General features: G+C 37.0%; 1 protein-coding gene across 1 annotated transcript in view; it reads right to left on the reverse strand.

The window, feature by feature from the left end:
• Positions 1–1087: 1087 nt before the first annotated feature.
• Positions 1088–25080, reverse strand: part of NETO2 (neuropilin (NRP) and tolloid (TLL)-like 2) — a 33755-nt gene continuing 9762 nt past the window's right edge. The window contains exons 2-9 of the mRNA XM_009894100.1: positions 20710–20766; positions 19088–19228; positions 16896–17144; positions 14460–14504; positions 14243–14370; positions 10482–10710; positions 4399–4512; positions 1088–2070 (exon numbers count right to left, since the gene is read on the reverse strand). Coding sequence (XP_009892402.1) covers positions 1490–2070; positions 4399–4512; positions 10482–10710; positions 14243–14370; positions 14460–14504; positions 16896–17144; positions 19088–19228; positions 20710–20766 — 1544 coding nt within the window. The 3' untranslated portion in view covers positions 1088–1489. The remainder of the gene's footprint in view (positions 2071–4398; positions 4513–10481; positions 10711–14242; positions 14371–14459; positions 14505–16895; positions 17145–19087; positions 19229–20709; positions 20767–25080) is intronic.

Below are 25080 nucleotides of genomic sequence, written 5' to 3' on the forward strand. Positions count from 1 at the left end.
TTTTGTACTACAGTCAGCACAACAAACACTATGGTTTTACATACTTTTGTAAATAAAGGATATGCCCAGTGCAAGCTGGTGGGTCATCTTTAGTGAAAGGTTTCCTGTAACCAAACAAACGAGAATAAACCCAAACAAATCAGGGAATAAAATGTAGGCTAATGTGGAAGTCATACTTAGTATTCTTGGCAAACTGCGATGTACGCAGCAGCCACTGAGTGTTATTCAGAGCTGCTAATATGGACAGTGAAACAAGCCTGCTGTACAGGTGCTAAATTTTGATTTAATAAATACTCTGTACAGTATCAAACTATATAAAAATTTTAAAAACCACAATGAGAATTATTTTATTTTAAAAAATTTGCTATATTGTAAAAATTTTAAAATTAGGTCCAAACCACCATTAAAAAAGGTATGAAATGTGCAATTTTTCAAGTGGAAACAAGGGGCACAAGAAGGGTTCCATAAATAAGAGTTGCTTTGTGATTTGTTTCCAGTATCTTCGTATATCTGATAATCACACAGACCTCAGAGCAGTTCTCTTCAGGCAAGTAGGACATGAGCTAAAAGTATCACCACTGATTTCAGCAGGGAAGATTGGTGGCTATAAGGAGTAAAAAGCTATTTTAAGAGACAAATGTACAGTACAGTCTATTTATGTAAATACTTGGAAAATGCAGGAACAAAGCTGTTTTCTACCTACAGAGTTGTGAAATCAGTGTGCCATATGGATCTATGATATATGGCATAATAGATTAAAATCCTAAACCTTATTGAAAGAAAACTGTTGTAAATGTCTACATCTAGAATAACATGAGTACTTACTTGTGTTTTAACCAAAAGCAGCAAAGATTATATATTTCCAAATGTACTAAAATTAATCTAACTCAGTTATTTTTAAAAGGCAGTAATCCTTTACACTTCTCACAAAGCATAGAGTGAGGAACTGATAATTAAAGGCAATATAAATGGTAGGCAAGATGAAACAGATGGCTGTAACATAATTCTTGAGTCTTAACTGGCACTTAACACTAACTACTTTCAGTTTGACAAATACAGTAAGACACCTATGTTGACATACACGTGGTGCACTTAACTACTTTTATTTATGTAACTGAGGTATTAAAATTGTCTTGAAAAGCAGACGTCTAAAGAGAAAATTGTATGAGGAAGAGAGTAGTAGTCATTGTTTCAGAGTTCAATGATTAGCAGTTGTTGGGTTTTTTTCTTCCAATATCCTTAACTTATAATTTCCATGCAAAGTCTCTGTCTTACTCCTCTGCTAAATAGGTAGCTTGGGAAGATGGGAGGAAATTCACCATTTTTCAGTAAGAATTAGTTACGAAGATTTTCACTTTTTTAAAATTAAGTATAATAAGCTAAAAGTGTGTGTGCATCTCACACGCTGCATATAGTACACGGTTAATATATACACTGTCATTATACACAAGCATCTTGTATATACACTGATATCACCTCCACTAGGAAATTAGAAGTCAATAGATAATGAACCTTGTGCTGTATCTTCTCTTCCTCTAACATAGATTTCACACGGAATCTCCTCCATCACCCTGTCTTCTATGACTTGCTCAGGGCAGTCATGCGCTTGTTTGAAAGTGTAACTACTTTTCTTGAATGTGCTATTGAATGTTTTCATTGGCTGAGGCTGCGCAAAATCATTGCGAAAGGGCAGTTCCATGGAGCTGAGGTTTGTCCTGCTTTGTTTTATATTAGAGGCCTGGGAGCCACAGTGGTGGTCATGAATGCATCTGGAAGCTGTTGAAGGGCGTCTCATTTTCTGATAGTTTTCAAGTTCTTCTGATAAATCTGCCAAATCTGCAGAAATTTCTTTGTCCCTTAGTGAAAATAGTTCATAATGTGGAGGATCAAATACTTCCTGGAAACCAGTTTTATTGAAAGCAGTCTTGCAAGCCATAACCTTTTTGCGAGGTTGCTTTACTTGTACTAGAATTGAAATGATGAGAAGAACTAAAACTATTCCAGATGTGATGCCAATGATTGTTCCATGAGTTTTGGTAATTTGTTCAAACAGTCCAGCTTTTTTCTTTTCTGCAAAGTAAAGATGAGGATTATAAGGCTTTTATTTTCCACACTCTTGATCATGTATTAAAACAAAGCAAGCTGTATTGTTATTGTCATTAAGTGCTGTATTAATGAAATGACTTAATGGCACTGGAGACGAGACGTGTTTGTCAGTGGGATTTACCATACTGGATCTGTGCATTTATTCAGCAAGTCTAATGCCCTGTCTGCATTAGTGGCTACCACCTGATAATTCAGTGGCAGGTGGAACTCTGTGGCTTGTGTGTGTTGTCTCAGCTGGGATGTGGCTTCAATCCTGAACCTATACTGACTAGTTCATATTCCAAAATCCACCAGTTAAATAGGAGTTTATACAGCTACAGATGATGCTTCTCTTACTATGGTACGCTCCTGCTGGCAATAATCACATTGATGCCAGTAGAAGGAAACCTAGATTTAAAATGATCCAGTTCTTTAAAAGTGAAATATCATAGCCATGATGTAAGATTGACTATATTACTTGTTTTCATATCTCTTGGGAATTTAATGACTGTGTCTATTGTGTGAGTGTGTTATACCTATTTCAACACAGGGAGCTTTAGCAGAGAGATATTCCAGTTTTAACAGTCCAGTAATCAAGTCAGTTGGGGGAAAGAAAAAGGGGTGGGGGAGGCAGGGGGGAACCAACCAACCTAAATCATGTGGCACTTTTGGCTAGTACTTCATATGAAAACACACAAGATGGCAGCATCAGAACAAGATGGTTTTCCATACTTTTAATCTTCAAATAAGAATTTTAATTTTCCAGTTGGATTTCTGTTCTGTAAAGGTACTTGTCCTAAGGGACCTTAGCTGGCAATATGGTTCTAGTCTTCAGCTGTCTCTTAATTTCTGCTGTGCAAGTATTAAAGCAGAATTTAGATTGTATTCAACATAAAACCTGGTAGGTTATTCAGCACCAGATATCTCAATTTACAAATATTGAGAAAGACACTTTCTTCATGTTGTGATATGGTTTTAATGGAATTCACTTTTTTAAATACTGCAGTGCCTGAGTGAAGTATCAATTCTAGGCCAGATTCCAGAATGCAGTTGGTAAACATGGGAAAGAGATCTAGAAATTACACTTAAGAGGGACTATTGAATATTATCAAAGCTAAGGACTGTTTAGAGGAAGCCTACTTTTACATTGAAAACTTGGGAGTTATGGATCAATTTTGTTAACTGGAAAGCTCCCATAACATATCTTGCATTAGAGTATTTATTAGTGGTGTGAATTTTTCTTTGTTTGCCCAAAATGCAATTTCAAAGAAGTTCTTTTAATATTTATTTACTAAAAAATTTAAGCTGGATTTGTGTGTTGAAAAACCATTTTATTTCCAGATTTTCTTTAGAGAAGGTTTTAACCTTTCCTGCAAGGTCAATTTCTCTTTGAAATGGAGCACCTATTTAAATCTTTCTGGAGTTCTGTGTTCAGACCTATTTGTGCCATTCCATTTGTCAAAAAAAAACAAACACCCAAGCTCAAGGGTTGGGTTGGTTTTTTTTATTGTTTTCTTTTAGTAAGAAAAATTGTTGACTTTAAACTGGTTTTGGTCTAACTCTGAAAATTCAGTTATTGTTGAAGCACAGGTGAATATATTTGTTCTTCAGCAGAGTAACAATTTTCCCAAATCACTAGAATTTTTCTTACAAAACCTGATATTGAAACAAGTTTTTACTGTAGCTGTGATGGTTTAAACAATACTCCCCTGCCCTATGTTCTAGAAGCAGTGATTTACATGTGTCTGTTTTCCATAAGCAATGACTTCTTGCTTCCTAACCATTCCTCCTTCTTCCCACCCTTTCTCACACCATATGCAGCAGAGACTTATTCTGAGATAGTCTGATGAACAACTTAAAAGAAATGTTTTAAAATTGTATTTGTCTTTGAAGATTGTTGTTTCTATTTCAGCCCTGAGAAAGGTTTTTCATGCTTGAAGGCTTGTCTTTTTACAGCCCTATAATTTATTTTTTTTTTTTTAGTAAAAGATAACATCGGTCCCTACGATCCTTGCTTTGTTTAAAGTTTAGAAATGGATAGGATGCAACCTGGCAAATACTAAATTTCCTGTCAAGTTGACATCCTTTTAAAGTATATGCTGAAGATGAAGAAATTTAATTCTAAAGCAGTAAGATCAATATTCAGGACGCTTACATGTCTCCTGAGTTTAAATAAAAAAATTGGAACACCTTCCTGAGATTAGCAGAATAGCTGTCTTCAGCATATTTCCAGGAAACAGACATTTCATGACTTCCTTGAAAGGCAGACTGACCATTCTAGCTCATAAAGGCTATACTTTGCCCTCTACTCACCTCTGCAGTGATTTTCATCCCACGGGTATGCACAGTTTTGAATGCCATTGCAGACTAAAGAATTATTGATGCACATGTTGCTATGGCAGAAGTAAGTGTTGCCTGAGCAGGGAGCTGCAGGAGAGAAGAAAAAGAAAACAGTAGGAATTTTCAGTAACTGATGCATTGCAATAAAACTAGTAAATTCCTGCTTTTTTTTTCCACCATGCATACGCATTCTTTATCTCTGTTACAAGCACAATCACTTTTCCTGCATATCACTAATTATTGGATGATTTACTCTCTCTTCATGTGGTTGCTTTCAGGTGTATTATCAATGCTACAAAAAAAAAAAAATTCTCGCTCAAAATGGGTAGCAGATACCGTCACACAACACAGAAGAAGGCTTTAATACTTGTCCTTAAAAACTTAATACTTAATCTCATGTTCACCATCAATTATGTATTTATTCTATCTGCTGTGCATCTGCTATGTAGATGGTACAGCTGGTTGTGAAGCAGTTCCTGAACATCTGCATTTTACAGCCCATTAATATCTTAAGGCAAATCAGATTTGAGTTTGTGGAGGACTGTTTCAGTAATTGCAAGAGACTTCAGTAACTGGAAGCATCTAAGTCATTCCTACTTGTGAATCAAAGCTCTTAGATCCTCCTATTAGAGCTAATGCAGGGATTAAGACAGAGTACAGTTTAGCTTTTTATCTATCTGTCTATATATAGTTAGAAATTTGAGGAAGTAAATTAACTAGAAAGTTGCCCTAAAGATTTTGTTTCCATGAATATTTGTTATAGCTCCTTGACATTAGAAAAATACATTAAAAATGATAATAATTCTTTTCAGGATGTATAATATACATAGAATATGAATTCCGGGCACTGGACAAGACATTTATATTCCCCTTCTCTGTCTCAGTAATGTAGCATTTTTATGATAGAAATATCTGTTATTAGTGGAGTTAGTTATATATTAAACAGCAAAGATGTGTGATAGACACTCTACTATTTGATTTCATAGAAAGAATTTATTCCTGAGCAGTCTGGATTCTCTGAAACGTAATGCGAATCCCAAAGGGTACAGCAGAGGAGAGTGACTAGTCCTGAATACAGCCTGTTTCCTCACTTATTCCTTCTGCTAGGCTTCAAAGTCTCAGTGACAAAAAGAGGAATTATGCCTAATGGAAAAGAAAATTTTAAACCTTTAATTCTGAATTTGCATTCCCTAAATCTAATATGCATTGTCTTCCCATTTCTTACTCCACTGAATTTTGGTAACCTATGCCTGTTGGCCTTAAGCTTTTGTATTAGCTTCCTGTTATTGCTTAACCCCTGCCAACCTGGCAAGAAATTCCATATAGGAAGCTTGTGCTTGAATTGTAGAGCAAGTGCTACAGTATTTTAATGTAATACAGAATGTATTTAAAGTGTACTTTGGAAGTGTTTTATTTATGTAATTTCAGCATTTAAAAATGTCATAGTAACTATCACATGAATCTTCCTTACTCAGCTGAGCTGAGAATATAATTGTTTGGAATTGTTTGAAGAATACTTCTTTTAAAATATGATCAATACTTAGGGAGGCATAGATCATAGCCATTATATCAGCTATGAAGGAAATGTCATGTTAGATGCAAGCAGGGTCAGGTGCCCTGGTAGGAATACATACACAGTGAGCATGCAGGGATGGGGCTGGGAAAACCAACGCCTACCTGGATATGGTGAGGAACATGAAAAGCACTAAGGGCTTCTTCAAGTGTACCAGCAACAAAAGGGAGGCCAAGGAAAATATGGGCCTGCTACTGAAAGGAACAAATGGGAGCTTCCCTCGATGCCTGGGAAGGTGATAGAACAAATAATCCTGGAAGCCATTTCCAAACGTATTAGAAATAAGGTAATTGGGAGTAGTCAGCACGAATTTATGACGAGGAAATCGTGCCTGACCGAACTGATTGCCTTCTATGATGAAACTACTAGCTTGGATGAGGACAGAGAGGTGGATGTTGTATATACTGACTTTAGCAAGGCTTTCAAAACTGTATCCCATAATATCCTTGTAGAGAAACTGATGAAGTACAGACTACATAGGAGGACACTGGAGTGAACTGAAAACTGACTGAACTGCCAGGCTTAAAGGGTTATGGTCAGAGGCACAAAGTCCAGATGGAGGCCATCACTAGTGGTGTACCCCAGGGGACAATAATAAAGCCATTTAACCTGGATGTTGGTGCGGACTGCACCCTCAGCAAATTTGTAGATAATAAAAAAACGGTGAGGAGTGGCTGATAGACCAGGCAGTTGTGCTGCCATTTGAGACAGGCTGGAGAAATGCATTGACAGGAACCTCATAAAGTTCAATCAAGGGAAACACAAAGTCCTGCAGTTGCAGAGGAATAAATCCACGTATATGTATAGGCTGAGAGCCAGCCAGCTGGAAAGCAGCTCTGTCCTGGTGGAGAAAAAGTGGCACGTGAGGCGGCGATGCACCCTTGTAGCCAAAAAAGCCAATAGCATCCTGAGCTGCATTAGGAAGAGCATTGCCATCAGGTCAAGGGAGGTGATTCTTCCCCTCTGCATGGCACTCATGAGACAGCATCTGGAATGCTTATGCTCCGTGTTGGGGTCACCAGTAAAAGAGAAATATGGGGGATCCAGGGAAATGCTCTAAGTCCTTATCTTCATACCATCTGACGTGACTGGTATGCGTTGCCCTGAGGGTTTGCGGAGTCTCCATCCTTGAAGATTTTCAGCCACTCACTGCATATGGTCCTGGGAAGCCTACTCCCCTTGATCCTCTCTGACCAGGGAGTCTTCCTAGTCAGGCTCTTAAATCAACAGCCTTTTTTCAAGAATGGTTTATGCCCACTTTGTTTCAAGGGCCAAACTGTTTTTCAGTGGGACGTGATTCAGTGGGACTTTAAGTTCAACCTGTTAAATGGAAGAATAAAATCAAACTTTCCTACATTTGGACTTAACTATGTCTTAACTGTTTCACCAACTGCTACTGTTTAGGGAAGAAAATATAAAAGAACCTGGTGGTTGTGTTGGTGTGCCAAGCTATCGCGTACAATGTATCAAGAGTGGATGGCTGAGACAATTCACATCATTGATAGTTTAAGGCACAATGTAAGCATTATTCTGGAAACCTCGTGTGAAATCATATCATGGTGTAAGCATCATCCAAAATTATGCTGCAATTAAATTCCAAAGGGATTCACACCTTCTCTGTGAAGGACTAAATGATGATAAGCATGCAAGGGTGTCAATCTAAGTATGAAAACAGGTATCCCAGACAACCTAAAGCAATTCATAGAAAGAGGAAGATATAGTCAGTTTCTAACCATTTTATATCTAAAACCAGGAGAAAGACTAGTAGTTAAAACAGACATGTTCATGATGCAGACTACCGAATAAAAGGCTATTGGCCTTATTAGCACGTGGGGAGAAGACTTGGGTAGTTTTTCATTCTGAATTTGGAAAGAAAGATTGCACAAGCTTTTCTTTATAAATAGGATCAGCATTTAAACAGAATAGCTTAAAAAGGCTCCAATATCTACTGAAACGTTTCTGACTGTGAAATAAAGGAGGATCTATGAAATTTGTGTCCAGCGTGGTTGTCATGGATCCATGTGTATCTGCTGGTGTTTCAATATTCATCTGTATGGAGCTTTAGTTCTTGTGGAGGCACAGAGGAAGAATTATGTTGTAAGACACATTCTCTTTCTTATTTCCCTGAACAGGGGTATTTTTTTCATGTTTCTGTAGTTTTGGATTGTGCATTCTGCTGCTGCTTCTCTATCCACCAGTGCAGTCTCCATTTTACATTCCTGTGTAGTCTCTTTAACATTTTTTGGGGATAGCTTTTGTTCACAAGTTCATAAAGATGGGACAAATGGACTTTGTTTTCCTTTTGTTTGTTATTTGAGGAGTACAAAGTCTAAAAGTCACAATGATTGATCAGTTCCAGTCCAGGACTTCAAGGACATAGCTGGACTCTTCTTATAACAGCTGCCTAAGACTGGTGCAATGTTCACAGTGTTCTTTATCTAGTATTATTCATGTATTGAACCAAGCCATAAATCAAATACATTGATTTTTAACATAGCTGTTAGCTCAATTACTTAGTCAAATCTGCAAGCAGCACTAGGTGTGTGTTAGGTGACTGTCATGCACAATTAGTTCACTTGTGTAAATCTTTTCAGAAATATTGATTGTTTTCATGGTTGGCTTCATATAATTACAAATCATTAGTAAGCTAGAAGAGAAAAATAGCTTAATGATCTGAAAATAAGATAAGCATGGATTCACTTTTTTCAGTTAGAAAAATTGCTTATCACTAGATTATTTAAAATACATGAAATGTTTTTCAGACAATACTTTTGAATTACCTTATCCAAGACAGACAGGATCTCAGGTTAGAAGATAAATAAGAATAACTACATACCTTTGCAGATTTTCTTCTGCCAATGACGTTTGAGTTGCTTTAAAATGGTAAATTTGGAAAGTTATCTAGCTTTAGGAGTAGTTACTGTTTCAACCTCTTGCACTCAAAAACCCCTCACCTCAACAAAAAAAAAAACCCAAACCACTTCAATATTTATAATATAAATGGATAATTTCCCTGGGAAAGTTCACAGCATTTTCTAGATTGAAAGCTGGAATAACTTGCACTATCGCTAATATTAATAATTGTATTGAAATAAAAGCTAGTGGAAAAGCAGTAACAAATTTTGCAAGCAAGTTATACTTAAAACTGGTACTTACTAAAATTCACAATATCTAAAGTTTATTAAATGCCTATTGTAGGTTAAACAATAGGCTAGTTTGAAACATGCAAGTGTTTCTTACTACCATGTACACAAAGTAAGCAATAAGCTATTTCTATTGTAAGTCTCTGTTACTTTAGAAAGACTGTTTTACAGAAAGTAACTTTTCTTCTGTGTTAAATTTTACTGTTTTATGGAAGAGAGTATAAAATCTACTTGTTACCTGTAACCTGAACTTTTCTGCAAGGTGGTGACCAGGATCCCTTTCAGGACTGGCTATGGTGAGTTATGTCAAAAAAATTATTTCTTTGACAGCAAATCTGTAATACTTATTCTTCAAGCAGAACATTTTGAAAACCTCTAGCATAAGCATAGGTCTCATTTTCTGAAGTGGCAGGTATGTTTTATTCAGCTCTCCCCATGTATCTCAGATCTGTTCTGCAGTTCTAAACTTGGTCTGCTTTTGGGCTGAAGATGCCCCTTAGTTTCAGGTTCTGCAATGTGGACGATGTCATCCTTTGTGTGAGTCAACAAAATTCCATTAAGTTCAAAGGGAAAGCACTTAGAAGAAAACTTCACGAAAAGTATGCTTTCAAGAAAGCACCTTAATTTACAACCAGAGTAAAAATTACCTCTAACCTGGGCTGTGGAATCCAAACACAGAAATCCAGACTGCGTTTACAGCTCTGCTTTCAGTATAGCCTTCTTAAATAAATTTTAATTTAACTGCTTACCCACGGTTGTGCAACACAACTGGGCTTTGCTAAGGGAGTGTGTGTGGGATCGTTCAGGGCCACATGCAGTTGAGAAGGAGTTAGCAGCTTAGGTGTAGCTGGAACTACACTTCCAGATCCAAAATTGAAGGTAGGGCTGTGGATAGGAAGAAGATCCAGACTCTGCAGGATTGCACGTGTTTTCTAGTCTTCTGAACATCCAGTGTGGGATTAAGCAGTGCCTTGTTGTGGGGTCTGGCAGGGAACTGGAAGATGGAGGGTAGTGGAAGAGCACACTTGAGTCCCATTGCTGTCTTTTTAAGTAAGTCTGTGCTCATGTGTAGAACTCTTTGTGAGAAGAACGGAGCCTAGGACTGTATTATTACTGAATTCAAATGAAAAATAAAACTTTTAAGAATGGAGGAAAGCCTTTCTTCAGGAACCATGCTTATAAATGTAATGAAGCAAGTATTTCATTTACCGGCTAGTATGTGAAAGAAACAAATGACCTTTTTTCTGTGTTCCTGCTGCATAATACATAGCTGATGCTTTTCCTAAAATACCTGAAAGTACCCTTATACCAGGAGAATAGGCTCTTTAAAATCTACTTACGATCCACAAATGAAGTGAACAGCATTCTGAATCTGCTTAGTCTACTGCCTTCATCTGCCCACATTCGTACCACACCTGTCCCAGTCTGTAGCATGACATCGTTTGCTACGGTGCTGCAAAACTTTGCCTTCAGGTTTTCAATAGAACTACTTCCATCATATACAGCAACAAAGTTTCTTTTGCATTCATTTGAATGCTCCATTTGATAGTCGAGAAATCGCAAATAAATCTGTTAGAAAAGAGAAATTAATGTCTCTAGGAAAAGTAATATAGCGAAGACAGTTTTCCTTCTTAGCAAATCTTGAACAAGATGTTTTATTCCCTTACACATGTGTGCGACTCCCAATTCACAACACTTAAACTTACATTTTCTCATTAAACATCAATGTGAAATATTACTTCAAATCTGTCTGAAGTATCTGTTTCACTTCTCCCTCCTCCCCAAAACAATCTTTATTTAACCATTCACTCTGATATATTTCCACTCCCCATGGAAAAAAAGGAAAAAGGAACACACTTGCTAAAGAAAGCTCTAAGCTTTGCTAAATGTGCAGTCTATTACTCTAGAATAAAGATACAAGAAACACATAAATGTGCTGAAAGAATTTTAATGGTATTTTGACTGTTCACTTTTCTTTCTTTTTAATTCATGAAAACAGTGTTAAAATATAAGGGAAGGAGTCTAGTCAGAAGAGCTCTGAAGTAAAATAAGGAAATTAAAAGTTTGTTGCTTCAGAATGAAAGCTAATTACTGAACCAGCACAGTGTTATGGAAGACATAAACAATAAAGTCAGGAGTATTTTGAATAAAAATGTAAGCAGGAGAAAAGTAAGATGGCTATCCAGGAAGAATTAATAAATTTAAACCAATCTTAATTCCTCCAAAAGCGGAAGTCTAATCCAAGAGAAGGCCGTGTATGTGGTAGAACATATGCAGCAAGGAAATTAGAAGACCAAGATAGCACTTGAAGAGTGAGCAAGTAATTTATTTTACTGGAGCAGGAAACTTGTGCAAGTTTGTAATTCAGTTCGAATTACATGAAAAGATCATGGTGTTTGTGTTTTGGTTTTTTTTATATCTTGAACGGTTCTTTTGGAATTCTCAAAATTCTAGTGAAAGTTGATGAGATATGTAACTAAGTCACCGAAGTATGCTGCAAAGTCAATATTTAAACTTTAAAAATTCCTCAGGTAACCATTATTTTGACAGAGGACAAATCTATTTATGTAGAGGCTGAGTTCTCCTGTTCCATGGAAGAAGAGGTGCTTCTCCTCTATCCATGAGGCCTTCAGTATGTTCCTCAGAGAAGCTTGGGTCTAGACTGTATTTTGAGTACAGTTTGCAATTACCTCTCTGGCTGATACTATGGCCGCTAAAGACCTTTTTCTTGCACCTGCCTAATGACAAGAACCTCAAATTCTTGTTTAGTTTGTGAAGCGGGGTAGACGGAGTAGATGAGTACCACACTTACTATTGCTTATTACCTACCTTCCTGCCCTTTTGCCGTATCTTGCTTTTAACATCAGCTAGTGCAAAGCCTTTTAACACTGAATTTTAAAGAATTAACTAAACCAAACCAACCCCCCTCACATACACTTAACAGGCTCTATTGAAAACATAGTAAAAGAACACAGTAAAAGACAGGTGACACTTGTACACCCTGGCTCTTTCTTTCCAGTGTTTTCCAGAGGCAGGTTGCTAGCACTGTGCCATGTTATCTCATGCTGGATCTCACTGTTTTTTGTGATTTTCAGTGTATATATATATTTTATTTTCTTTTTTTTTTTCTTCTGCTGTCTTTGTTAGATTTACTGCTGGAAATTCTCTGCTACATTGACAACCTGTCTTCCATTGATGCCTTATGTCACAAACATGGCTGTGAGCTCTAAGTGCTAGTATTTGGGCTGAGAGACAGTATTTTCATTTAACGATTGATTTTATATGTGAAATATGAAATTACAATGGAAGCTAAAAGTAAGTTAGCACACGTCTAGTAGAGCTATTCTGTGTATGAAAACAAAGGAATAATTCCATCAAAAGAGCCCAGCTCTGCAAAAGCTCCTTCTGGTTAATGTTAGGCAAGTAAATATAAAGGGTTCTCACTCTTAGATTATATTGATTATTCTAGTAATTTTCTGAAATCTGGAGGTAATTTATTAAATATCTTATGCAGATTTTAAAAAATCCTTTAATTGCTGCAGTTGTGTCAGTTTTAAAAATTTATTTTTATTACAAGATCAAGTTAAGGAAATGAAAAATGCCTATGTTTATTTTTCTCAAGAGACTGCACCATTTGAGATCTAATGGATTTTATCATTCTGCCAGAACTGAAGCTTGAGAAACCACTGTCAGAATACTAAGAATTATTTTTCTGTAATGTTTTAACTCAATAATTTAGGATGATGATCTCATCTCGGGACTGACCCAACTATAACTCTGCCTTCTAGAAACGTTCAGTAATTTATTAAAATACTTAAACATAAGGCCAGGTGCACTCAAGTGGCAATGTAGAGCAAAAATGCTTTTATCATTGTTTCTGGAAGAACTGCTACTATTACTTAGACTAGCATAGGGCTCTTGGGAGTTGAGTCACTTCCTCAAAGGCTCAAATATATTAATGAAGTTCTAGTTTCTTTCTTGTCTTGTCCTCTTATTACCATCTTTTAGGTTGCTGTTTTAGAACTAATTTGGAAGTTGGTGGGCTGGTTAGTTAACTATTAGGAGTGTGTAAGAAGGCATAGCGTAGGCTTGTCATCTTGGCAGCTACTGCTTGAAAATATTTTTTAGTTCTTAGGTATATGCAAGCAGTAATATGCGCTTTAATACACATATAGAAGCAAAATTAAAGATGCGTATGCTGTATGGAGGAAAAAGTATGTACCTTTCAGTGCAACTCACAAGTAATTAACAAGTATATGATTCTGAAACATATAGCTGTTTGGTTTTTTTTTAAACAGGCTATAGCTATTGTATTTTTGAATTATGAATAGGATTTTATCCTTCTCTGTGTTCAACAATAAAGCTCAAGTTGTTTTTAATGACCATAAGATCGTGATGTTTCCATAAGCAGTCTAGTTCTGCAGGCAAAATCATAAATATCAGGTACCTAGGTAACTAATGCTGATTTTTGGCTTGAGCAGCTAATATGGCTCTTTAGAGCTTGGGCAGAAAAGCTCTAGCAAATTTTATTGTGGCACTTTAAGAGGGTGTGATCCTGTAGCTAAGTCAGAAGAGAGAGTGACAGTTCCTCAGCTCTTTCCAAGTAAAGCCTTTCATTTTAGCTCAGACTATTGATGAAAGTGGGTTTTAAGGTGCTGGATTGTGAATTAGACTGGGGAGGAGCAGGTACATGTTCTGTTGACTTTGAACAGAACCAAATTCTCCAACAGAACCAGTGGAGGCAAAATTTAAAACCATGGCAGCAAGACTTACTGGAATTTATCAAAGCTGTTAGCCAGCATTTTTGCCTACAGTCTTCCAATAAAACCAGAGTCCAAATCAAATGCCCTTGAAAGTTGTTGCTTAAACAGTTTTCACAGTTATTTTGTATTTTAAGTTTCAAATAATAGGAAGACAACACTGTGGACTTGCTGTATAAGTTTAATTTCAGAAACAATCCTCTATCTGGATTTCCTAAGCCACTGATAAATAATTCATTTCAGTAAAAGTGAGACGTTATGCAAATCACAGCCAGTGACTATTACCTGTTACTAATGACTTGGAAACCCATTATATGCTGAATGATATGAATGAAACCCACCTTAGCATTTGGAGTAGCTTTAATTGTCCATATACAGTCAACTGCTTGTCCTGGTTTTGTTTTTCCTTCTTGTTCTACTTGACTGGAACGTACTATTCCATCAGCTCCCGAGAGCTCAAATTGGCAGTCTAGGGAGAACATATACGTTGCTGTCAAATGCAGTATGATATTAATTTAAAATTTCATGTATAAAGAAATTGTTACTGTAATACTAGACCTGGGATGGGATTTAAAATGCCTCCTAGGTAAGTGAAGTCAGGATCTGTAATAGAAAGAAGTCATGAATCACAGGGGTTATCAATGCTTGAGAATCACTTCAAGGTTTAGTATAATCTGAAGATCATGTCCATTTTTTATTATGTCACAATAAAAATTGCCAGAAAGTTTAATGAATTGATTGGAGAGAACAGAGAATTTTTTTCAGATGATAACATTTTTCCACAAAGATTGACCTTACCTGAATAAGGTAATTCTATACTGACAGCTCAGGTTTCCAGCATAACACCAAAAATTACTATTCACTATTTTGTTCCTATATTACATTAACTATGCCAGTTTTCACTGAAATCACTGGAGCTCCACAAGAGTATAGGGGATCTTTCTGTGAGCATCATTTTTATTGGATTGTTGTCTGTCTAGTTCTGAACAATTTGAAGTTCAATAGAATATATCAACACTTTGAAATTGCTGTTAGTGAAGAATATAAAGAAGGACAGTTCAATACTTGAGATACTTTTTCCCTGAGTACCCATGCCTCTTCTATTAGGCCAGGTAGCACAGTTCTAGACATCATGTATGAAGGCAGAACTTCACCTTGATTGGTCCTCTATCTTAGCTCTTCTAAATGTGATGTATAGGTAATGTATGTATCCATATACATATGTGTATGCATGCTACTAGCAAGTTAAGAATACACTTTTTCAATATGGTTAACTGATTGTACTTGACTTTCCTGAGACTTGGGCTTCGCTAAAAATGAGGCCGTAATGGGCTAGGATATCCAAGGCTTACATTTCAGTGATCAGGCTAGTGTTTCCTCACAAATCTGCACAGAAACTCACACGATGCGCACGTGTGCAGCTGTGGCATAGAAAACACCACAGAAATCACAGAAATCACGGAAATCATAGTAGGTGTATGTGTGTGAAATGTTAGTTTATGCAAAGAAAGCACTAGTTCATTCAAAAGTGCACGCATGTTTTATACAAAATTCTTCTCCAAATCAAGTTCCAGAAGTTGGCTCTTTCTGTGGTCCTATAAATGTTTTTCTGTATAGGGAGTTTATCACTTCCCCTAAAATCCTCAGTCCTGAGCTTAAGACTCAGTACAGTTGAGAAAATGCCTTCTTTGCCTTCCTCTGTTTTAGTTACCTATAGTGAAATCTATGATCACTATATGCAAAATTCTGCAAGAGATTTTCAACCTTCTTTATGAACTGATTATTTTTTTTTTTTTATGAAGTAGGGGTATGTGTGTGTGCTCCCTTCCATTTTCACAATCCCAAAGTATTTTACCACACTCTATGTAAATGTAAAGGAAAGGAAAGAAAAATATCAGTCCTTCAGTTGCTGCAATCTATTGTGAAAATAATGTAAGTTTAAATGTATATTTGAAGTTCCAGCCTGGAAGTAGGCTAAGTTAGTTTTGAAAGTGATGTTAATGAAATGGCTTTGGAAATGGACTTAGCAAAATATGTAAGTACTTTCCCTGTGAAAAGATTTTAGCACGTTATTCCCAGTGGACTGGGCACTATGTTAATTTGAAGAGTTTCCAAGTCTAAATCCCTAGCAAGGTATACAGTTCTATAAGCAGTAATATGTAATCATGTATAGTGTTTTCATGTGCTGTAGGGGTAAAGATGACATTAAAAAGTTATGCCTGTGTATACATTTGTAGTAGTAACAGAGCTGACACTCATATACTGTCTTTTGTCCCAAACGACAATAAAATGCTGATAACTACACATTATTTTCTTTTAAAAAGAATGCCCTACCAGTTTTAAGTGTCCCCACAGAGCAGATGTACTTTTTGTTTGTCTAAAGGCACTGTCAGCATATTATTCTCTCCCTCATGCCCTGTAAACTACACCGTACTTTGAGCAAAGAACAATTCCGTTGTCTGAGCCTGTAGTTTGAGGCAATCTAGTTATGCTGAGAGCTGATGTTTGGACTGTATAGATATTTCCTCTGGCTTTTCAGAATGGAGATTTAAAATGTTTTGCATCTGGCTGGAAGTGCTATTGTAGGTTTGCTCCAGGTGTTTTTGTCTTAGTGCCTTATATTCCTAGAAGATAGGCTGTTGAAATGCCAGCTATTTGTCTACATAAATGCTCTTTCCATTACTACCACCAGTGAAACTGGTACAAGTTAGAGTGACAAAGAGGGAAGTTGCTAAAACCTTCAGCATGAACAAGATCAACTGACTTCTTCACTAGCAAACTATAGACCTGTAAGTCCCTTCAGTCGATTTTCCAAAGTGGTTTTAGTCAAGTATGCTGTAGGATTAGCAGGACTGAGACTGTAACTATTGCACTGTCACTTTGCCTTCATAAGCACTTATGAAATTCAGCTCTAGACTGCCAGCATAAACACATCCACAGGGTTCAATGGGAGCAGATGGTCATTAACTCGGTTAGAATTTTAGGCATCTTTACCTGGTATAAATGAGTACTTTGCTTGAAATCCCTTTCCTTCCAGCTCCTCATCAGAAGTAAACTTGATCCACATAAATCTCCCTGTTGATCTAATTAGTGCAGGACTTTTCAGACCACAGTAACGATTAATGAGAGGGGAGAAACCAAAAGGTCCATCTCGAACCTCCAGATGGTCAAACCGACATTCAAATGAGGGTTCTATGTAATAAGGTTCATCAAAGGTCAACTCAATTCTTTGTCGTGGAGCAGCTAGACATAAAAAATCGAGCAAAAGATTAAATGAAGACCTATATAAAAGACACACACAGACATGAAATAATGAAGAGACAGGCCTCCAAAACAGCAAGATATAAAAAAGACAGGAAACTTCTCAAAATACATCTGGCAGTCTGCTACAAAAACTCAGATACGCTGTAATAAAAATTTCAAAAATGATTATGAAGAAGATACTTTTTCACAGAATTCTGTTGCTTGCTGATCTTTATTGTTGAACATTCAGAAATGACATAAATTTAACACAGCAATGTAACAGATATTAACATATATGCAAAGGTATTAAAATAAGATTTAATATTAAGATATAAATTAAAACCAGTGTTTTGTGAAAGCAAAGTATATTAAAAAAGGACAAAACATTGAGGGATACAGAAGAGAATGGAAAAGAAAAAGATATGAAGAACTACTCACTTGTATCTTTCCCAAACATTAAGCCCAAATTTGCAGATCCTTTGGCAGGAGACATCTTTTATTAGAATATTCAGATAAGTGTAAATGCTTCATATATATATATTATTAATATGCTGGTAACTGCAGATGTTGGTAAGTCTGAACTAGTGACATCCTAACATCAGGATTTGGATCAGACCCCTAAATCCTGATGAGATGCAGCTATGGCTACTTTGTGACTGGACTTTCACAGCTGTAGTTTGGAACTGTGACTTTATACTGTATGAATAGCTTTAGTGTTTCTTGTTCTTGTCATCTATTGAGCTACATGAACTTGCAGATACTAATTGGTATCTGGAATGACAGCATTAAAGAATCACATGCTGTCTGCTGCTTCTGAATGCAAAACCAATTTATTTATGTCTCTAACACTCTGCTTAGACCTTATACCTTAACTTATACGTGATTTAAAAACATTCATAGCTGTTTGCACATATTGGTAGTGGTCCGCAGGAAGGACCATATCTTAGCTAGAAATTGCGGAGAGCCTTTGTCTCACTCAGATACTCATAATGTTTCTGTGTAAGGACGGTGAGGACAGAGGCGTGGAAACCAATTCCATTCCCTGTGGAAACTGCCTTGTGCAAGGGAGATCCAGCAATAGATCTGGTGTGTCTGAACTTGGAAGCTGGACAGGATATCTGCTCTCCAGTGCCTTCACTGGCAGGGAAGATGCACAATTTCAGATGTGCATGCATACAAGCAAAACCAAGGGTGTCTACGAACCAGTCCTATACTGGTTATATACAAATATAAACTCACTGAAACATATTACTTGAAATATTCCAATTAATTGATATGAATCTGATGATTAAGCTGAATAATGTTTTTAGCTGACTTCAGTGGGTTGAGGAAAAAATAATTAGTGTGTCCCAAGTCTTGCAGCCTTTATCCAAGATATTCTCATTGGAATGTGGTTTCATTCCAGTTGACAAAATGTTTTTGTCCTTATCACATGATTTTAAATAGCGACCTCAGCAGTGCTAACAAATCTCCATAGTTTTAGTACAGTGCTATGGCAGTCAGATGTGTCCTTTTTTTATTAATAAAGGACAGCATAAAGATTTTCTGCTTGTGAGATTGACAGAATATAGCCTTCAACCATCTTTTGCAGTTTATCAGCAATAGTGGAAGTGATATTAAGATAACAAGCTACAATTTTTATCTTAATAGTTCTGTGCCTTCATAAATTACAGTAGATCTAATGCTGCTTTTTCTGTCTGTGAGGGTATGTCTTATTCTGTATAGCTAATTCCTGAATGTTTGCATTTTCTATTTATTTGCTATTATTACTTCAGAGAGCAAAGTTAGCTTCTTATTCAATCAAATGACTGCAGAATTGATTATATTACTAGTATGGCTATACAATACTTGACAGTATAGTAAAATGACACAGTTTTAACAGTTCAAGATTATCCATTTAACAGTAAGATTACAACACAACAAAACAGAAATACTGCATGTACCTTCTAAGATATAGACGCACTCTTGGTTTGGTGGGTACATGTTAGGGTAGTTTGGTGAAGCAAAATGTCCTCCATTACTTGTCCGTACCCAATTGTCACACTGGGTAGGAGGAATGCGATTCACTCCAATGTTCTGCCCACCTTAAGTGGAAAAAAAAGTGATCAAATAAATTTCTCCTCCAAACATATAAATTTGATTTTGCCAAAGTAAAACACTGACATAAAGCATATCCTATAAAAGAAGAGAGTAATTTATTTTGGTTGAAAACCAAATATGCCACTTGTTAATAGCTAGCTAGGAAAATCTTATGTTTAATTTAGTGATTTGGTATATCCTAAAGAGGACACGGTTTTTTATCAGATATGTCCTGTATTCCTTGGGAAAGGAAGAGAGGGAGTAACTTTTTTCACCCAAGTCAATTTAGATTTTTTGATGCTCTTCTTTCTAGGTCAAATAGTCACAGTGGCTGCCAATACAGCAGCATTATTTTATGGCTTACGTCTTCTCCATTCCCGTGCAAATATAATTCAAAATACTTGTTAGCTTTTACTATTTTTGGCTCTGATTCCAGAGTATACTGAAGTACTTAGACTGAATATCTATTTACAATAATTTGTTGGAATACAGAATGAATTATAATATACAAATACAATAAATACAGCAATGGTAGTTAAAAAAATTACTAGCAGTAGCTAGGTTGTACTGGTAACTAAGGGTCTCATTTAAGGTCAAAGGTCGTCTTCAGGGTGTACAGGGAAATATGATCCTTGACTGAGCTTATGCAGTTTATTAAGCTAGTGCACCATGCTAGATCGTTCACAGGAGCTTTGTTAGTTCAGATTTCCTTATCCAAGGAGGAAGGAGTTGGGAATAGCATGATGTCTCTGACATTCTTCTTAAATATGTTTGACCCTTCTCCTTGATATCAGCAGAACTGGAGAGAATAAGACACAGGGTATGTAGTTTCTGCTAGGTTCTTCCTAGATCCCACAGGGTGCTCTCATAATCTTAGTTATATTTATGCAGTTTTTCTTTGCAGACCTTTGAGAGGGAGTCCATGCTGATACAGGTCTTAGCTGCCTCCAGTAAATTACATCACCTTCAACTGGTATCTTGGCAGCTTTTTGATTTATGGGGGTGAAAACTTAGTCTCTCCTGCAGAAATTGTTCAAGGAAATTCTGTAGGTGTCAGTTCAAGGAATTCTTCTCTCTTATGTGTAGGTTAATCCCACATATGAGAAAATAAGGTTTGTGAAACCGATGCCTTCCCCACTCAGCAAGCTTCAAAAATGTTTGTGGGTGGACTATTTGAACAGCTTGTTGTCAGATACAGAAAACATGAATTTCCGTGATTGCTTTTTTCCACCTCTAAGGTCTAAAACCATAGAATTTTAACTGGGTAAGTGAATGTCCATGTTCTTTGTGATTGGATGGCTTTGTTCAGTTGGAAAAAATGCAGTAAATGGGGGGGGGGGAGGAATGGAAAATAACGGAATTCATATTGGTAATTCAAGAGCTATTAATACCCGAACACAAATACTTTCTTTCACTTATATTGCTTAATTAAAAATTATAAAACTGTTACATTTTTTGAAAGAAAATCATCAAACCAAAATTGTACCTTGTGTCTTCTGTGCAACAGCAATCCCTTCCACTACAAGGATTGTTACTAGCAACACTGATGAGAGAAATTGGACAGGAAAAGTATCAGTAATTCATCAAAATTATAGAGCATTTTCTGCAGTCTTGATTCATGCAAATCCTGGAATCACTAGCCAAAACAATTCAGAACATACAAAAATACGTAATTAATTTATGTGCTTTTTTAAAATTTCAACTTCAGAAAACCAGTGCAGTCTAAGTGTACTGTCAGCTCTTCTTCCAGGTTCCTTAAGAAACTGTATATGAGAATAGCAATTTATTGTTTGAGGGGACTTTAAGAATGTTTTCTAGAGTATCTACTAATTTGCAAGCCTTTTACAAAATTAAATAGTATCTATCTTCTATATAACTTTTATATCCCGAAGCAAAATGTTTCACTGCCATATTGAACCATATTTATCCTAAAACTCCATATGCATAATATGTACAAAAGACTTCTCCAGCTTCCAAAAAATTAATCAGGGCCACAAGAGACACTGCATAGTCTTACCCTCACGCAGCTTTCAGGAGCACTATAGAGCTGTGCTTGCAAGACTGGTAGTTGTGATGCTGCCACAATACCATTGATTTCTGCAAATGATGTGGCAGTAGAAAACGAGCAGACGCAGGTTCTAGCAATGGAGAGACTTACTCTGAGCAGCGAGAACCGCTAGCATGTGGACACTGTTAGGACGTGCACTGCTGCAAGCACTCTGGTTTGCTGAAGTTTTGTGTTAGTCTCAGGTGTTGGTACATGCTGGCATTTTCTAGATTTGAATTGACTAAATATTGGACCTGTCAAAGATTTTGTTACGCTCTTTCCCCCAACCTTCTTTTTCCTTCCTGCCTTCCTTCCAGAATCTGTCTAGATGGTTTTTCTTTTGGCCTTTCACTTATGTTTGCACTTTCACTGCACCCAAGGAATGTCAGCCTGAACAGCACGTATTAAAGATTCCATATTCCACTATTCATCAACAGTTTTAAAACAGGCTTAATGTCCAAGTTTTCCTAAAATGCTTTGTCTCCTCAAATTGAAAGGGATTACCAGGAAGGGACAAGAGAATAAAATACAGTATATCATTATGCCACTCTTCAAACCTTTCATTTGCTTCTATCTTAAGTATCTCTACAATTCTGGACACATATCTTAGAGAACTAGCTACGCAGGCTAAGACTCTGCCCTGGACAGAAGCTGGCTGAGGGAAGATAGAATACAAGTTATAAAATCACGAGTGTTATTGAGACAGTGAATACAGCGCAACTACTTGTATCTTCAAATACAAGAACCAGGGGTTATCACACAAAGCTAGCATGTGGCACGTTCAAAGTAAATGAAGTTTTTATTTTTCTTTCATGCAGATACTTCACAACACATCCTCAAAGTAGAAAATTCTGTTTCAGAAATCCCTTAAGACATAAGTTGTTGGAAGTCTGGGATAATATTTGGAGCAAATATAATTTGCTCTACTTTTATACTCTTTCTGAGACCTCTGCTTTTATGTCTCTGTGAAAGAAGATAGCAGGCTAGATGAACCTTTGATTTGACCTAGTATGGCCTTTCCCATGTTCTTAATCTACTTGTTAATACTAAGTCAGACAGGCATGGCCTTACCACTGCAGGAAAAAAAAGATTTCAGTGGAAATTTTATTGTCACATTCAAGAAGTTCATTTTACTTTCCCAATTTTCTCCTCTTCTTGCTCAGGCATTTTAGTGGCACATGCTGAAATGGCATTTTCTCTATCTGTGATTCTCCCTGACTTGCTGTTAGACTTCTAGCCCTTCAGAGAGTTCCAGAGTGAACATGCACTGACTGTGAACTACTGTGATCTTGACTGAACTCATCTAGATGCTACTGTAATGTTGGCATAGATATATTATATTGAGGAAAGACAAAAGGAATCAAAATCTGCCCCTGAAAGTGTCCATCTAGCATTTGTGTTTTATTACGTATGTTTCTGCTGCCCTTTCTTCTCTCTACCCATGTTAAAACAGGTTGTATATCATCATGAGACTTTCCTTACCAACAACCACTTTCTCCCTTGTAAGTCAAGTTCACAACTGTGAGTGTTCTAAAAGACCATATGGATCTTTCAAACAAGTGTTATGTTCCTAGAAGCTTAGTTGATTTTTAGGGATGGATTATGAGATAGTAGGTTAAGACTTATGTATTTTTGCAATTTCCATTGTTGCAATAATTCCTTATTTTCATCAGTATTAATATACTGAAAATATACTTCCCAACTGTCATTATCGCAATATGAAGTATCAATTGTTAATCATGGCTGACTCACCCTAGATAGAAAATTCATCCTTCAGAAGAAAGTACCTAGTACCTGTTACCTTTAAAGTGGTGCTCCCCAGGGCTCAGTATTGGGGCCAGTTCTGTTTAATATCTTTATCAACAACCTGGACGAGGGGATCAAGTGCACCCTCAGTAAGTTTGCAAACACCACTAAGTTGGGCTGGAGTGTTGATCCACTTGAGGGTAGGATAGCTCTACAGAGGGACTTGGACAGGCTGGATCAATGGGCCAAAGCCAGTGGTATGAGGTTCAACAAGGCCAAGTGCTGGGTCCTGCACTTGGGTCACAACAAGCCCATTAAACGCTACAGGCTTGGGGAAGTGTGGCTGGAAAGCTGCCTGGTGGAAAAGGACCTGGGGGGTGCTGGTTGACAGCTGGCTGAATATGAGCCAGCAGTGTGCCCAGGTGGCCGAGAAGGCCCATAGCATCCTGGATTTTATCAGAAATAGTGTGGCCAGAAGGACTAAGGAAGTGATCATCCCCCTGTACTTGGCACTGGTGAGGATGCACCTTGAGTACTGTGTTCAGTTTTGGGCCCACTACAAGAAAGACATTGAGGTACTGAAGAGGGTCCAGAGACAGGCAATGAAGCTGGTGAGGGGTCTGGAGCACAAGTCCTATGAGGCCCAGCTGAGGGAACTGGAGTTGTTTAGTCTGGAGAAGAGGAGGCTGAGGGGAGACCCTATCGCTCACTACAACTACCTGAAAGGAGGTTGTAGCAAGATGGGGGTTGGTCTCTTCTCCCAAGTAACAAGCGATAGGACAAGAGGAAGCGGCCTGAAGTTGCACCAGGGGAGGTTTAGCTTAGATTATTAGGAAAAAATTCTTCACTGAAAGGGTTATCAAGCATTGGAACAGACTGTCCAGGGAAGTAGTTGAGTCATCATGCCTGGAGGTATTTAAAGCACAGATGTGGCACTTAGGGACATGGTTCTATGGCAGACCTGGCAGTGCTAGGTTAATGGACTCAATGATCTTAAAGGTCTTTTCAAACTTAAGTGATTCTATGAGTCTATTCTATAAAGCAAATAAAATGAAGAAACACCTCATCTTTATTAACACATGATTGACTTCAGTTTTCAGATATTTTTTAGTTTTTAGTATTTCCTATGTAGGTGCTACTATTTCAAAATTATTTGCAGTTTATTTTTGTGGCTTCTGTGTTTACACTGTGCACTCAAGGATCTGAGTTTAAGTGTATGAACTTACAATGTATTTGTACTCCTGAGATAGCTTGTCCCTAACAGAGAATCTTGATAGTGGTTATAAAGTTGTCTGTGTATTTTCTTTGTGTTTTTTTTTCCTATGCTGGTTTTGGAGCAATGCTTCAAAGTTGGCTTTTATCATTAAAGTGAATGCAGTTTCCACAGTCATATACAAATTATGCATCAGTATGTTCTTCCACTGAATTACCCTTTCTTAAAGATGGGCGACCCCCACCCTCTATTTTGCAAGGACATAACAATCTCTTTATAACTTGTGCTGCTTCTTAAAATGTGAAATAGGCTTTGTCTTTTTTTCTTAAAGCAAACAAACACAGAAATATGAGTAAGGTAAATCCTTTCATGACTACCAAAATTCATGCAGGCGGTCACTTTCAAGTAACAGTGGGAAATCTGGGGTATTATTTGTTTGCTTTGGTGTTTTTTTTCTTAGTACAGCTATCTACTATGGGTAACACTGTTACAGTATATCTTTTTATTTCTTTTTTACCTTGAAAATATCAATAAGCATCTCTGTTTATTTCAGTGATTGTGCTCTCTTGTACAGATACAGACAACATAAGAATAGATGTTCAGTTACATTAACCAGTGATTTCCCTTCCTGAAATGATGTGGATACAGAAAGAAGCCTCCTAAAAGGAATTCAGAAAATCTGGCTGGCTTTCACTAAAACCTGTGCTGTTTCTATAAATAGTCCAGAGTTGTGTATGTGTGTGCAAGTGCAAAAGAACAGTGCATATTTCCTGCAGAACAGCATGGATACGCAGGCAATTACAGAAGATAAATGGGATGAGTATTTGTCTTACTGTCTTCGTTTTGTCATG

This window comes from Charadrius vociferus, unplaced genomic scaffold (genome assembly GCF_000708025.1).
Source record: "Charadrius vociferus isolate BGI_N301 unplaced genomic scaffold, ASM70802v2 scaffold341, whole genome shotgun sequence".
NCBI lineage: Eukaryota > Metazoa > Chordata > Aves > Charadriiformes > Charadriidae > Charadrius > Charadrius vociferus.